Source organism: Taudactylus pleione, unplaced genomic scaffold (assembly GCF_031769625.1).
Source record: "Taudactylus pleione unplaced genomic scaffold, aTauple2 ptg000503l, whole genome shotgun sequence".
Classification (NCBI taxonomy): Eukaryota; Metazoa; Chordata; class Amphibia; order Anura; family Myobatrachidae; genus Taudactylus; species Taudactylus pleione.
In genome coordinates this window covers 950,273-966,277 of record NW_028284905.1, presented here as the reverse complement: position 1 = coordinate 966,277, position 16,005 = coordinate 950,273, and the positions used below count along the sequence as shown (strand labels likewise).

General features: G+C 44.9%; 1 protein-coding gene across 2 annotated transcripts in view; it reads right to left on the bottom strand.

The window, feature by feature from the left end:
* Positions 1 to 16,005, bottom strand: part of PIKFYVE (phosphoinositide kinase, FYVE-type zinc finger containing) — a 216,656-nt gene that overhangs the window by 64,688 nt on the left and 135,963 nt on the right. Inside the window, exon 35 of one of the 2 annotated variants that reach the window (XM_088450027.1) lies at positions 5,926 to 6,090. The exons of the other annotated variant lie outside the window; for it this stretch is intronic. Coding sequence (XP_088306153.1) covers positions 5,926 to 6,090 — 165 coding nt within the window. The remainder of the gene's footprint in view (positions 1 to 5,925; positions 6,091 to 16,005) is intronic. 2 annotated transcript variants of the gene reach the window in all.

The window sequence follows — 16,005 nt, the reverse complement described above, 5'->3', positions numbered from 1 at the left end:
CAGGAAGGAAAAGATGGTGAGTGCAGGACACAGAGCAGATACAGATCATACAGGAAGGAAAAGATGGTGAGTGCAGAGGACAGAGCAGCTACGGCTCATACAGGAAGGAAAAGATGGTGAGTGTAGGACACAGAGCAGCTACGGCTCATACAGGAAGGAAAAGATGGTGAGTGCAGGACACAGAGCAGATACGGCTTATACAGGACGCAAAAGATGGTGAGTGCAGGACACAGAGCAGCTACGGCTCATACAGGAAGGAAAAGATGGTGAGTGCAGGACACAGAGCAGCTACGGCTCATACAGGAAGGAAAAGATGGTGAGTGCAGGACACAGAGCAGCTACGGCTCATACAGGAAGGAAAAGATGGTGAGTGCAGGACACAGAGCAGCTACGGCTCATACAGGAAGGAAAAGATGGTGAGTGCAGGACACAGAGCAGATACGGCTCATGCAGGAAGGAAAAGATGGTGAGTGCAGGACACAGAGCAGATACGGCTCATGCAGGAAGGAAAAGATGGTGGGGGTCACAAATACAAATGCTGCACTTCCCAAGTTATTTATATTATAGACATGGATGGCATGGGGTGGCAACAGTATACCTTGGAAAGATAGCTGGCAGATTGCTGAGGGGCATTTGGTAAGGAGATTCAGGGACAAAGACAAGACCGTTTGCTTATATTTCATGAGCAGCAGCCTGTATAGTAATATCCTGATTGAGTGTGAGGCGAAAAACCACCAGTAGCAAAGAAGCCACTAGCACTTACTCCAGGAGAGCGACACCCTGCTTACCTTCGTGCTGGACAGGTAAGCGACTGCGGATCAACTGCCTGTAAGCAGGAACCTGCGCTGTGAGCAACAAGTTTCATCACACAAATGTCCAACTGTACAAAGCAGAATATCACAGGCAGGTCGCAGCGCACTACGTGTTTCTTTATTTCCAACCGTGAAGGGTTATGGGAGTTCCTTAATGATGAGAGAAATCATTTTCCTGGCATTGATTGGGTACAGTCATTCCCTGCCAAGGCAAGGCCAATGCTGATCACTACATAATGGTATTGAGGACTCATCTCCACACATTACTCCCCTGACTATAGTGGTGTATCCAGGATGGCTAAGCCCGCATTCAGGGGACACGCGTGTCCGATACAGGGTTTGCTACACATGATCCTGCTTATCCATATCTCCAGGTATTTTCAGCCACCAGATCGGAGGCCAATCAAACATTCAGAGGACATTCTGGAAACTATGCCGGAGACAGCATTTCCCTGTTCCAGGCACCCTGCAAGCAAAACGCCCCCCGCGACGGCTCTGCTCGAAGACCCACTAGTGTCGGCTCTTTCACCAGGTGTTAGGGGGTGACATTCTTGAATAATAAACAAAAATATGGGCGGTCAAAGAGGGGCACCCAACCACAGTGGACTTACCTTTTTTACATCTACTTCCATCTGATGGCCAGACAAAGTCAGCTTCATTCCAGATGAGGTTGGAATTTTGTTGCTGGATATCTAGGTTGTTGGTGGTATCCCCATATGAGGAAAGAACTTTTCCTGAATCTTTGTCTTGTTTGGAAATCCATTTGTGGTTTTTTTATCATTTTATGAATAAATCCTTTTTGGAAATCCATTTACGTCAGTGATAATTTCTTCTGGGCCTTGGTTTAGAAATCATGCATATATATATATATATATATATATATATATATATATATATATATATATATACTACAACCAATGGCGGCACTCCGGATAACAAACAATGCGGACACTTAGCTGGTTTCAGCGACGTTTCAGCGCCTTTAATCAGCGCTTTTATCAAGCATATACAGTAATACAAAAGTGAATAACAGACTTAAATAGCTCACCACCCAGCAGGCCAAACCTCCGATATAGCACACGTGCGCTGCCAGACAACAGTCGCACAGGACATGACGTCATGGTCAGCCGCTGGTGTAACCATAGTGATGTGCATGCACACTAATACTCACTGTGACTGCTCATCGAATGATCATAAGATAAAAGCAAACTCTGTGTCAAAACCGAAAAGCGGCCTGAAACAGAATATGCACCATTAAGTGAAAATGAATGAGAACACCAATACTCTAAAACTTACTCTCGGCAGACTGCCGTAATTATGCTAAAAGCACCATGACCACTACCTACACCTATACAAACATGACCGACAACATCAACACGACGTACCTAAACATATATGACATTGGACACATAAAACGATGTCAATTTACAATGTACAACAAAATGTTAATGCACACAATAAACAGATGAACAGCAACCGATATGTACCCACTTTGTATCAACCCACAAAAAACTTATTATGACTATAATCAGGCCCAAAAATTAACGGAGACTACACTAAGATCTAAAATGGTGTCCGAACATATTAAACAGCCCCCTTGGAAGCAATAATCTGTTAATCGCTACGGCAAGCACCACTAACTGTTAAATGATAGACTCTATGGATGTTTATACAAAGCATTGAAGACCTAAAGTCTCATTCAAACCACGAGGAGCCAATGTCTCTAACCTCATGATCCAATTGGCTTCACACTGTAACAGTTTCTTGCCACGATCACCACCTCTCTGTAAAGGAGGCACATGGTCAATAATACGATAGCGTAACGTCGCAATGCTATGTTTAGCCTCAGAAAAATGTCTGGCTACAGGCTGTTCACTGGTGCCGCTAGTAATAGCAGCCCTAATAGCTGACCTGTGTTGCGCCATACGGACTCGGAGTGTACACTCTGTCTTCCCTATATACATTTTAGAACAAGGGCAGATAATCGCATAAACAATATATGAACTAGTGCATGTAAGGTGATAGCGTATATTATATTTCACACCTGTGAATGGATGGAAAAACGAAGGCCCTGTCTGTAAATAGCTGCAAGTGGTGCAGTTGGAACATTTATAGCAACCCAATTTGGGATTACCCAAAAAGCTGCTTTTCTTGGATTTACCCAATTGGGTGATGTCGTTACGCACTAAAAGGTCTTTGAGGTTTCTACCTCTGCGATAACAAGACATAAGAGATGAATTGATGAGGGGTTGAAGGTGCTTGTCTGTGCTGATGATTGGCCACAGACGTTTAGCTTGTCGATTGATGGAGGAACTCATGTGGTTAAAGTTGTTAACCCATATATGCCTATTAGACTGAGCATTCTTAATGGTACTAGGAGCACCAAGCAGTTTATCTGCTGGAATTGCCAATGCTTTAAGTTTGGCTTGGCTCAAAGTTGCCAAACTGTACCCTCTTTGTAAAAAATTAGTCAGCATCCTATCTAGTTGTTTGATCCCTTCCTCTCGATCTTTCGCTATACGCAAAGCACGTAAAAACTGTGAGAATGGTAAAGAGTTTTTTAATGGTGCTGGATGTGCACTACTGGCCAGTAACACATTGTTCCTGTCAGTGGCCTTGGTAAATAAAGAGGGAACTAATCTACCTCCACACTTGGTAACCGTAACATCTAAGAAATTCACCGAAGTGAGACTGGTGTGGTACGTGAATCTCACAGGTCTATACAAATTGTTATATTGCTCAATCAAATTGACAAATGCCTGTGTGGTATCTCCCCACACAATCAACAGATCGTCGATATATCGGTAAAAAGCCAATATGTTTTTAGAAATATTGGGATCAGAAAAAAATACTTCATGTTCAATGGCGAACATATACGAATTAGCATATGAAGGGGCCACATTAGACCCCATAGCGCAACCAGACAGCTGCAAGTAATAAGCGCCATTGAACATAAAGTAATTTCTAGTGAGTGTTAATTCTAACAACTGTATAAATAATTCCTCATTGATGCCCTTGAATAAGGGATTATCATGTATTAAATTCCTGGTGGCATGTAAACCTTCCCCATGGGGGATACACGTGTATAGGCTACATACGTCCACCGAACATAAGACACAATCTAAAGGTAAATCAGGAAGATCCACAAAAGATTTTAACAAAGTATTAGTGTCCTTTAAGTATGATGATCTAGCTTGAACACATGGTTGCAGCAACGCGTCCAAATAAGTGGATATCGGTTGATACAATGAGCCACGAGCAGCGATGATGGGCCGACCCGGCGGCCTAATGGGATCTTTGTGTAACTTGGGAATCAAATAAAGCAATGGTCTGATGGGAAACTTTACTTCCAAAATTTTTTTGATAGCAGCAGGAATAGTTCCCATGCGACAAGCTTCATCTAGTATAGCATCCAATTCCTTTTTAAAAATGCACGTTGGATCCTGTGCGAGTTTTTTGTATGTAGTGACGTCACTAAGTTGTCGGGATGCCTCCTCAATATAATCGGTGAGGTTTAACACTACAATCCCTCCTCCCTTATCTGCTTGGCGGAATACGATGTCATCATATGCAGCTAGATGTTTAAGGGCCATGCGTTCATCTTTGGTAAGATTCCAAAAAGAAGGTGTCCTATTATTGGAATCCTCACTAATTGGGCCTGATTATAGTCATAATAAGTTTTTTGTGGGTTGATACAAAGTGGGTACATATCGGTTGCTGTTCATCTGTTTATTGTGTGCATTAACATTTTGTTGTACATTGTAAATTGACATCGTTTTATGTGTCCAATGTCATATATGTTTAGGTACGTCGTGTTGATGTTGTCGGTCATGTTTGTATAGGTGTAGGTAGTGGTCATGGTGCTTTTAGCATAATTACGGCAGTCTGCCGAGAGTAAGTTTTAGAGTATTGGTGTTCTCATTCATTTTCACTTAATGGTGCATATTCTGTTTCAGGCCGCTTTTCGGTTTTGACACAGAGTTTGCTTTTATCTTATGATCATTCGATGAGCAGTCACAGTGAGTATTAGTGTGCATGCACATCACTATGGTTACACCAGCGGCTGACCATGACGTCATGTCCTGTGCGACTGTTGTCTGGCAGCGCACGTGTGCTATATCGGAGGTTTGGCCTGCTGGGTGGTGAGCTATTTAAGTCTGTTATTCACTTTTGTATTACTGTATATGCTTGATAAAAGCGCTGATTAAAGGCGCTGAAACGTCGCTGAAACCAGCTAAGTGTCCGCATTGTTTGTTATCCGGAGTGCCGCCATTGGTTGTAGTATGTGTCAGTGTATCCCCGTTTGGAGGTCACAGTGAGGAGGGCACCCGGTCTAGTTATACAATATACCTGTGAGTGCCGGATCTTGGAGAGTTATATATATATATATATATATATATATATATGATTCTACATAAAAGAAACCTTTTGGGGAATGCTGACATCTCTTCCCAGGTGAGTTAAAACCCAGAAGGGGACGACAAGTGTTTTATGACTACATAAAGAAGATTATACGAAAGATACCTTTTTGTGTATGCATCTCACTGCTTTGGGATGAGTTGCCCGTATTCTATGACCGTCCACTGTTGCAGATATTCCATTTTTACTTTGTATAATACTCTCTGCTGTATTGCTATTTTTTCCCCGTTGAGGATACCATATCTTCAAACACTGACGGAAGGGGGACACACATATCTTGGGTTGTGGACAGCGCTACTCTTGGACCGCCCTTATTTTTGTTTGTATAAATTTGGGGATTTGGTGCTCCTGGGTGTGTACTGAGCTGCAGGTGGTTTGATTCATTGTTGTTTCATTTATTCTTGTGTAATAATAGTGCTGCATCCCCCCTGACAAAGGCAGACTACATGCCATGATACATACATGTAGTAACGGCCAGCCGCGCTGGTCCTATTACCTATTGGTTGACTTTATATTGACGTTTCCATTTTTTCTTTTTTCTCGTTCACTACCTGTATCAGCAGCACCAACAGCAAAGCCTCACTTGGATAACAAGATCTTAATATATGTATATTTTATTTATAAAACAAAAAATGAAGAGAAGCTTAGGTGTCTATGGTAGTAAAGAGACGTTCACATTTTATGGATACAGCACCTTGAGGTTCAGCTCCTTGGCTTTCTACACCTCCTCTGCCCATCTGCCCTACTTGATAATAGGCGCTGTCTGCACCCCGTAATGTTTCTTTTCTCTGAGCAGACAAGTCTGGGCTCTTCCCACCCGTGCCACGAAAGAATGATAACACCCCTGAAGCCTTCTTACCTGAAACAAAGTAAAATAATCTTCTTTATAAACAATAAGTCAGCAAAAAAAACTTTTTCACTATCCCATTATGGCTTCACTACTGCCAAATAAAGCCATTTATACTGTTCTAGTGCTGTTGCTGTGGGCATTAATAAAAGGCATTGGTCTGTTATCTCTTACCGCTACGTTCTCTCTCTTATCGGCTCTAGCAATGGTGACGATGATGGCCATCGTATAGGACTTAGCTGGGAAGGAGACACTACCGTGCTTGACAGTGATAGTTTGATCAACGCTGATAGCTTTACAAAATAAGGGTTAACTGAATTACAATCCGTCTCACCCAGCAAGTGCGTGCATATGCCGCACTTACGGTAGCCCAGAGACCGCAGATTTTTTGTTTGCACACCCCCCCCCATAGCGCAGTGTGCAAATATTCACAAATTTAGGGCAAAATTGGGCCAAGTTGATGTGTCATTCCCAGCGTTTCTATGGCGTTCTAACAGCACAACGCAAGGTTTGCGGCTAATTGAATTGACCCCTTAAAATGATCTGCAGTTGTCTACAAATGTTTACGGTGTTGAAAGAAAAAACCGAGGCCAGCAAGTAGAAATAGGACTAAGTGTGAAGGGGGATGTTTATTAAAAGTTCTGCTATGCCCCCTAAAAATTAACAATTTATTGCCGACTATCACTGCAATAATGAATATTTTTGTATGGTATTTACCAATGTGAAGTCACCGGGACACGGGCTGCGATGGGGATCAGTAAGAAGTAAATTATATATCTTACGGTATCTCCTTATTTCTGGGTTCGGACCCTGAACCACATGCGAAAAGCAGAAAAGTGTCACTCCAGACAACCAGAGAGAGACTGCAAGATCCCTCCTCCCTGGCCAGGCTTCCCAGATAGGGAACTCCATGGAGACTAACCCCCATCTGAAGGAGGCATTAGCTAAAGCGAGCAAGTTCAGAAAAGTAAAACTTTTACCAAACAGCCGCCCCAAAAGAGGACTATGGCGGCTTCTGCACATGACGTTGCAAAGCAGGAGACATCTTCAGTATTTGCGTTAACAAATCAGTGGTAAAAAACTGGTTCCGCATGTTTAAAAGTAGGATAAATAGACCCCATAGCGTGAGCTAAAGCACATAACAGCCTAGATTTTAAGAAACAAGCTATTTCCAAGTTGTAGAACTTACCATCTAGATCTGCTTTCAACCATGTCAAACAAAAAAGTGGTTGATGTTCTAAGAGATTGGGTCTGTCTCAGGGATTATTTAGTAAAACAGGGACAATGGGGCTTATTCTCCTCTGCAGCTGCCATTTCCATAGACACACGGTACATGCTGAGGAAATCAGAACGGTGCTCTTTGGCTATATCAGGCTGACAGTACCTTAGGCAAATACTGTAGTTCGGAAGGATGAGACTGCAGAGGACAATACTGGAAAGCTGGCCCAATATAAGCCACACTTGTCTGGACAACACAGGTTAGGGATAGCTGGCCTAACTGATTTAGACAACGACCCTTCCCTTTCCCAACAAAGAAAGTAGCATTCTAAATAGTCTCTATAAAAAGCTGTTGCTGAAGGCGTCAATACAAATATGGACAATTCTACAAACAAATATTAAAGACAGATTTTGAAAGATAAAGACTTAGGATCAAAGGATCAACTTCCACAAACATTGGGAGCCAGAGATCGAGCAGCAGCAGAGAAAGACTCGGTTGTTGCTGAGAAAGCCACTAAACCAGTGGTCAGGGAAAAGGGGTAAATTACCCCACATGAGGTAAAAATTATATTCCTGGGGGTAATGGACGGACAGCCGGGCATGCATATGAATCATTCTATAATATGCATGCCCGGCTGTGCCGCAGGGAGGCTCTAAGCCGGACGCCCGCTGAGATGTTATTACCAGTGGGCGCCCGGCTCCTTCTCTGCAGCGCCGCGTTAGTCGGAGGCTGGAGTTCTCTTCTGAATTCCAGCTTCCGGCTCTCCATGCGCACTATGACGTCTCTCCCATAGTTCCGAGGAGCAGTCGGGCAGACAGGACGGCGGCGGATGCAGGAGCGGGGATTAAGGTAAGTGTTTTGTTTTTTTTGTACAAGCGGCACTACTACAGGGACATTATATGGGGCACTACCTACTGGGGCATTATATGGGGGCACTACTACAGGGGCATTATATGGGGGCATTAGTACAGGGGCATTATATGGGGGCATTAGTACAGGGGCATAACTATGGGGGCACTACTACAGGGGCATTATATGGGAGCACTACTACAGGGGTACTATATAGGGGCACTACTACAGGGGCATTATATGGGAGCACTACTACAGGGGTACTATATAGGGGCCCTACTACAAGGGCATTATATGGGGGCACAACTATTTGATTTCCTTCCTTTCAAATCAAGGGGGTAACGTCGGCGTATCTAAATATATTTTGGGGTAAAAGGTAAAAAAAGTTCCCTGACCCCTGCACTAAACCAAGGTCACTTATTTATCTATTAAGCACTATGAGAAGTGACTTTGGAAAAGTGGGGTGTTGCATTGGCACCAATGTCAACAGAAGCTGCTGATCTGGCCTCTTACCAAGCTGAATTTACCTATTTTACAGTGCTCACTTCCCTGCAGATCATCACACAACCCCGGGGCTTTGGGAAACTCGGTGGGTAACGATGCAGAATCCAAGAACAGAGAGGCTGTTCCTAAGCTATAGCAAGCTGCTCGGTGCTTCACTAAAAATGGCGGAGGCGGCACATCCATGTCATCGGCTTAGGCTCTGCCTTTACAGCAGACTGCCGCAATGACTAACCCAGTTACGGAATCTCCATTGGCAGACTGCCAGCAGGGACTCTTTAGAAGAGTTTGGAGCTGCGGATGACTCGTAACCCTCCCCTGTTGGCTGCTCTCCCGCCAATAAATCAGAGCCTGTCGGGTACTATCAGATACTACCCTCTAGGAAGAAGCCTGCTATGAGGTTACTGCATTATGCCAAGAGACAGGAGAGATATTGGGGAGGAGGAAGACAGAGTTCTACCTTTGCCCTTAGACACGCAGGCAATGTAGCAGAGTTACCTCTTATACGGTTACGGTGGAGGATTTGGAGAAGGACTTAGAGGGAAAATAATAGTGTAACAGAGTTGCCAGAGAAGACTTAGGTTAATGGAAACACATGTTCTGCAGAGAACTGGCTGATGTAGCTTTCGGGCAGTGAAGGTTTCAACTGAGAGTAGACAGAGTGCTCACCAGGCTTCATCACCCGGGGGTGCCTGCTAGATAAAAACTACCTGAAGTACTTAACTATAGAGTTAGAGAGTTTATATAAAGATCAGCATGAGAGAGAGAAAGCAGCATAAGCAATCCTATTTTCTGGATGTTACAAGTCATCTACAAAACATCTGACTAATGGTAGAACATGCCGATCCATTGCTGGGTCACACATTATAGCCAATGTCTCCATCCACATCAGGAGCTGCATTCCGATGGCTGAATAACCATGTACTGTACTGGTCCCTTGAGTATCCATAAGCTCTTCTCCTAATGCAGAGCAGCACTAGCTAGTGATCACCTATGGCTAAGTGTGAGATGCCGATAACTCACTAATAATCTGTTCTCATCTTTATCGGGAAGTTTAGGCTGATACGTGTAGAGCAGTGGTGCCAAACCCTTCAGCGTTTGTGGGACTACATATCCCAGCATGCCCTGCCACAGTTTTAGCATGCCCCAATAGCAAAACTGTGGCACTGCATGCTGGGATGTGTAGTTCCACTGCAGCTGGAGGCCCCCAGTTTGACACCGCTGGTGTAGAGGATGAGCAGGATGGTTGGGTTAGTGGTAATAGCCTTTGTGATCTTGCCAATGTGTTGTCACCACCAGGCTGTTGCTAAGTACATGATAATATTGCTCTGCGTTTACTCAGCAGGAAATTGGGTATATAAATAGCCTGTTACGTGAAATGTTCTGGAAACCGCCGCCGATTGTTCATACACACACAGCAGTCTTCATTTTAGTCATGTTCATACCAAATCTCTAGCAGGACAATCACACGTATGATATGTGGGAGTTCGGGATATAAGGGCAAAACGGTATCTGATTATATTCAAGATGGATCACCCAATGTACTAATAAATGTTACAGGTATTTCTGCAGGCAGTGTAACCGAGGCCCTGGCTAGGCCGAAACTACCATGCGGCACAAATCACACACTCCGGAGATGTCGCTGTGTATTAGCAAAAATGGTCATGTCGGCCTTATGCACAGTGCGACGGACTCTGAGGACCAATTTGTCTTTTTCCCCTGCAAATAGACCATAATGAAATAGCAGCATGCTATGGAACTTATTCATCATGGCGACAAGTCTGACCTTTGTTCACTGGTTATCACCGTGTCAGAGAAAAGCTAAAAATAGTTACTGTGAAATTTAATAATAGTACATTATATATATATATATATAGAAATAATCCAGGAATCCAGCACTCACTGATCCAAATAATTACTTTACCCCGTTGCTAGCAAAAGCATGTCAAGTGCAGAGACGCTGTAACATTAGAATGATGTATGAGCGGGACTCCGAGATTTCAATGATACAAACAACATCTAGAAACCTCTGAGCCCCGCTCTTACAATTATATATATATATATATATATATATATATATCTATCTAAAAAATGTTATTCATCTTTTTCTAGGGGGATAGAGATATAGATCATCGGTAATGTGCACAGCTCTTGGAACGCTCTATAACTCAGGAAAGTCTCCCACTGAGGTCATCACACTACTTCCACCCATTCATACCTAAACCCCAGATCTCACTTAGGTGTCTCTATACTAAGCCTTGGATGGAGACACAGTGAACGGCAGGGCCGTAGCTAGGGTAGTGCGGCCGGTGGCATTGCACAGGGCACCACAGGTCAGGGGGCGCTGTTTGGGCCTGTCACATTTCTGTTTATTATCATTCTCACTTATAACTTCCTCTTATTTCATCCCCAGCATCTCCTATGTCTTTCCTGGCCCTTCCCCATGAAGCCATGGCCCTTTTTTGTGTGCATGAGGGGGGCGGCCAATGCTCTTTCTGGCACAGGGGCACCAAAAACTCTAGTTACGGCTCTGGTGAACGGAGATAAGGTACCAGCCGACCAGCTCCTAACTGCCATGTCACAGGCGGTGTTTGAAAAAGTGCAGTTAGGAGCCGATTGGCTGGTACCTTATCGCCGTTCACTGTGTCTCCATCCAAGGCTTAGGAAATAGACCCCTTACACTAGTGACAGTGGGACATCAATGACCGGCGGGTGAGGGAACCGGTCAGCAGCCAACAGAGGTACGGCGGAAGGGAGGAGAGGACGATGTGAGTGCTATGGGGGTGGGGAGCAAACCTCCCCACTTACACTGATGACAGTGGGACATTGGTGGCAGAGAGAGACAGACAATGGGGGGGACGCAGAGAGAGAGACTGGGGGGGATGCAGAGAGAGAGACTGGGGGGGGACGCAGAGAGAGAGAGACGGGGGGACGCAGAGAGAGAGAGAGACAGAGACTGGGGGGGATGCAGAGAGAGAGAGACACTGGGGGGACGCAGAGAGAGAGAGAGAGAGAGACTGGTGGGGACGCAGAGAGAGAGAGAGACTGGGGGGACGCAGAGAGAGAGAGACTGGGGGAGACGCAGAGAGAGAGAGACTGGGGGGACGCAGAGAGAGAGAGACTGGGGGGGACGCAGAAAGAGACAGAGACTGGGGGGGATGCAGAGAGAGAGACACTGGGGGGGACGCAGAGAGAGACAGACACACTGGGGACGATGCAGAGAGAGAGAGAGAGAGAGAGAGACACTGGGGGGGGACGCAGAGAGAGACAGACACTGGGGGTTGGACGCAGAGAGAGAGAGACACACACTGGGGGGGATGCAGAGAGAGAGAGAGAGACACTGGGGGGGACGCAGAGAGAGACAGACACTGGGGGTTGGACGCAGAGAGAGAGAGAGACACACACACTGGGGGGGATGCAGAGAGAGAGAGACAGACACTGGGGGGAGGGGACGCAGAGGGAGAGAGAGATGGGCGAGTAGTGATCAGAGAAAATAGACCTAATCTATGCATATTATTATTATTTATTATTAATTATTATAATTATTATTATGTATTTTTATTTAAAATATTATAAGAAATATTCAAACACATATATACATCAAACACTTCATTCCCATGGGCTGAGAGTGTGTGTACGAGAGATGTTAATAATACAATGTGTGGGCAGTAGGCAGAAGACGCCAGGGTAAATGGGGCAAACCAAGCTCTGAGTACTGACTGCTGCAACGTGTTCGGCAGGAGCGTAAGCTGCTAGTGTGTCGCAAGCACGGTATAAGGCGACGCACGCACAAAGAACGGGGAAGATACAGCAGCAAAGAGCAGCAGCAGGAGGTTGTGAAATGGTTAATTACAAATAGGTTTACACGTGAATTCTTTAACGCTGACTTGAATGGAAGATTGTACCTTTATATGTATTGTCAGAAAACTTGTCTCTTTAAGCTACTTGGTCTAATGCCAACTTCAATTCATAGAGACAGCCGGTGTCACAGGAGATATGCCAGATGCCTGAATGTACGGAGGTAAATGTGCGTCCCCCCCAGTGTCTCTCTCTCTCTGCGTTCCCCCCAGGCTGGTCAGCTCGGCTGCTTCCATATCGTATAAGAAAAAAGAACTATCTCCCACAGCCTTTCCTATGTGTCTGTATAAAGGCACTTATGTGTGACCTGAGGAGTACAAGGCCTTCAGGCGGGAGCAAATTGTGAACTTAAAGTGCCCCTGGAAAACAATCCCGAAAGGCCTCATGTAGGTCGGACCAAGTCTACTGTAGGTGGGGTAAAGACAAATGTAGGCAGGTTTAGTACAAGAATGCATTATACTGGTTTGCATTATAATTTGCCTAGCATTAGTGATATATGCAATACAGAGAGCACTCTAGTACCTCTGTACAATACAGAGAGCATTCTAGTGATCAGTATACAATATAGAGTATTCCTGTAAACACCATGCAATACAGAAAGCATCAATGTGACTGCTATACAGTATAGAGAGCATCCTAGTGATTGCCATACAATACAGAAATTATTCTAGTGACCACCGTACAACAGAAAAAGCATCTCAGGAACTGCCATTAAATACCGTATTCTTGTGATTACAGTACAATACAGAGAGCATTTTTGTGATCACATTGCACTACAGAGTGCATTCTCACGATCACAGTACACTACGGAGAGCATTCTAGTGATCACAGCACAATACAGAGATTAATCTTGTGATCACATTACACTACAAAGAGTACTCGTAATCACAATATAAGGAGCATTCTTAATTGATCGACACAATATCATCGATAAATTATTGCCGATTTTGACATTTCACCTCAAATTGAATACGGGCATTAGTGTTTATACGCCATATGACGTGAGACTCCCGGCGCGACTGGGACGCTTCGAGACATGTAGCATAACGTCTTTATCTTTAAATTTTGCGTCTTATTCAGACGCAGCAAAAAGCTGCTCAAAGGGTACTAGGGACGTTGGGCTGAGACTTTAACCGCACAGGAACATACAAAGTCGCAGATGGAAGCACAAAGAGACTTGGCGTGAGAGTAAACCGTGAGCGGCGCATTGTAGCACTTCGTGTACAGATTCAGACTCATTCGCACCCAGATATGCAAATGTCTCACATCACGCATTGATCAGTGTCATCTGACAAAGTGGTTTTGTTGCTTCCAGTTGATTTATAGTTGCGAATAAGAAGCACGTTGCGAGTGAAAAGAACGCCCGGTGCAGTTGCGTTGCACAGGACCTGGCGCTGACAAGGGCTGTTTGTTGTGACTGGAGCCGCTGTTTGGCGCAGGCACCATGGACCCAGTGTGCAAGATTACACGCAGCCCAGCGCTATAAATTCCTGCCAATAAGTTCCTACAGGTAGGGGACACAAACATGGAACGGGGCAGCCCCATTCCGAAACACAGAGGAAAATCTCTTCACTGTTTCCTGGCTCTTGGTGGAAATGTGTCATCCTGGAAGGTATCATAGTGGTCAGGAAAGGAATTCTGAAGCATGGGGGGATAATATGATCACTTGGGAGTGCCTGTCCCCAAGCCGTGCCAGGAAACCCACCTCCCTACAGTACATGTCGGAAACACCAAAACTGGTCACTGCTGGAAGCAAGCACTCAGGACTGAGGAGTCTTTAAGCAGACATCACACGTGCAATCCTCCATTGGTGAAAAATGTTTCACTTCTCTATGAAAACGCACATCACGCCCCTCCCCCATCCCTTCCCATTTCACCTCTCAGAGTTTAAGAAGTCATAAGCGCAACCGCACGCAAACTAGTCTGTATATGGGCAGAAGTGCAGGTGTTTCCTTTTATATACATGTGTTACGTATTTTGGGTCTGATTCATTAACCAATCACAACTACGATTATGCACGCAATGGGTCACATGTTGTGCAGTGCGCTAAGCTCCACTGCAATCGTACCGAGATCGCAATGACGACGCAAACCCATCGCAGAGTGATTGACAGAAAGTGAGCGTTTGGAGGTGGTGATGCGTGGGTGGTCGGCGATAGTTTCGCAGACCGGCAAAGTATTACGGATGTGTGTAAGGCAAAGTGGGCACCCTTATGTCAGATTATGACAGCATTGTGATAGCAATCATTAGCATATTTTCGCAGTGGGGCTGCATGCGTAATGGCAGCTGCGATCGCCATAGCGATCCGTAATGAATCAGGCCCTTTATACCAAACAAACACGCATACAGTATTCATATATACGACATATAACACACTCCAAATACTCTACGAGGCAAACACCCCAAAGCATGAAAGGTGCGGTCATTTAACTAACATGGCAATGCCCTCAGCAGAGGAGGCGGCTACCTGTTATACTGTAGACCAAATATTTAAGTTTAAAAAGCCGACCGATTGCAAAAACCCATATTCCAGGTTTGCTCATGTACTTGAACATTTCTTATAATTGATTTGCGTTTAATTACGCTGGGCATTACACGGTCTCCCGTAGATGTTTGTTACACTAGCACTTGGAGCAGAATCATGTACTTGTTGCTGTGACATCATTTAGTTCCAATGCCTGCCGTATACCCTTCCTCCTGATTGATGTAATCCCCCTCCTCTATTTGTAGAAGCACGTAAAAGCATGAATGAAAAAGCAGATAGAAGAGAACAAAACAAATCACAATATACTATTGAAGAGCAGGGAAGCTATAATGAGTTTGTTAATAACCACCTGAGAGCAGCCACTAGATGCCCCGGTGAATCCGACTGTTCAGATACAGATGGAGAGCCCCAAACCCGGGCCAGCGTCTGCCCATTCACAGGAATAAACAAATATAAAAATCAGCCTCCCAATTCCTGCAATACGCATAACTCCAAGTATGAGACGTCAACTGCAATCCGCGAGAAAAATGTGCGTGTGAGAAATGCTGTGACTAAGGGACTAAACGGAAGGATCATGATGGCGAAACCCTGAAAGGTGATCAGGAAAAACCTCATGAGATCCATTGCAAAGAACGTCCACTGCACGAATGGACAAGTCTGTTTTAAGGCAGTTACAGATGTGTCCTCACTCGTCCTTGCTGCAGTCACGTCAAACAGCCCCTCGTGGCGCGTCTGGTCCGGTGAAATTCCAGCACCGGGCGTCTTTTTGGTGTCTTTGTTTGCCGAAGTGCGATGCGACTAGTACCCACCAGGAGACTGTGCTGATTAATTTGATATGTGACACTGGGATGCAGTCATATTGCAGGCGAACGGGATGATGATACCCAAATCCCGCCACCCAGCAATATGCCAATGCCTATATCCCGAAGGAGAACAGGATACAGACGTTGGCATCACGAACTGCTGGAATCCCAATCGTCCGGACGGGTAAGTAACTGCTCTGTCCCCGGGGAAG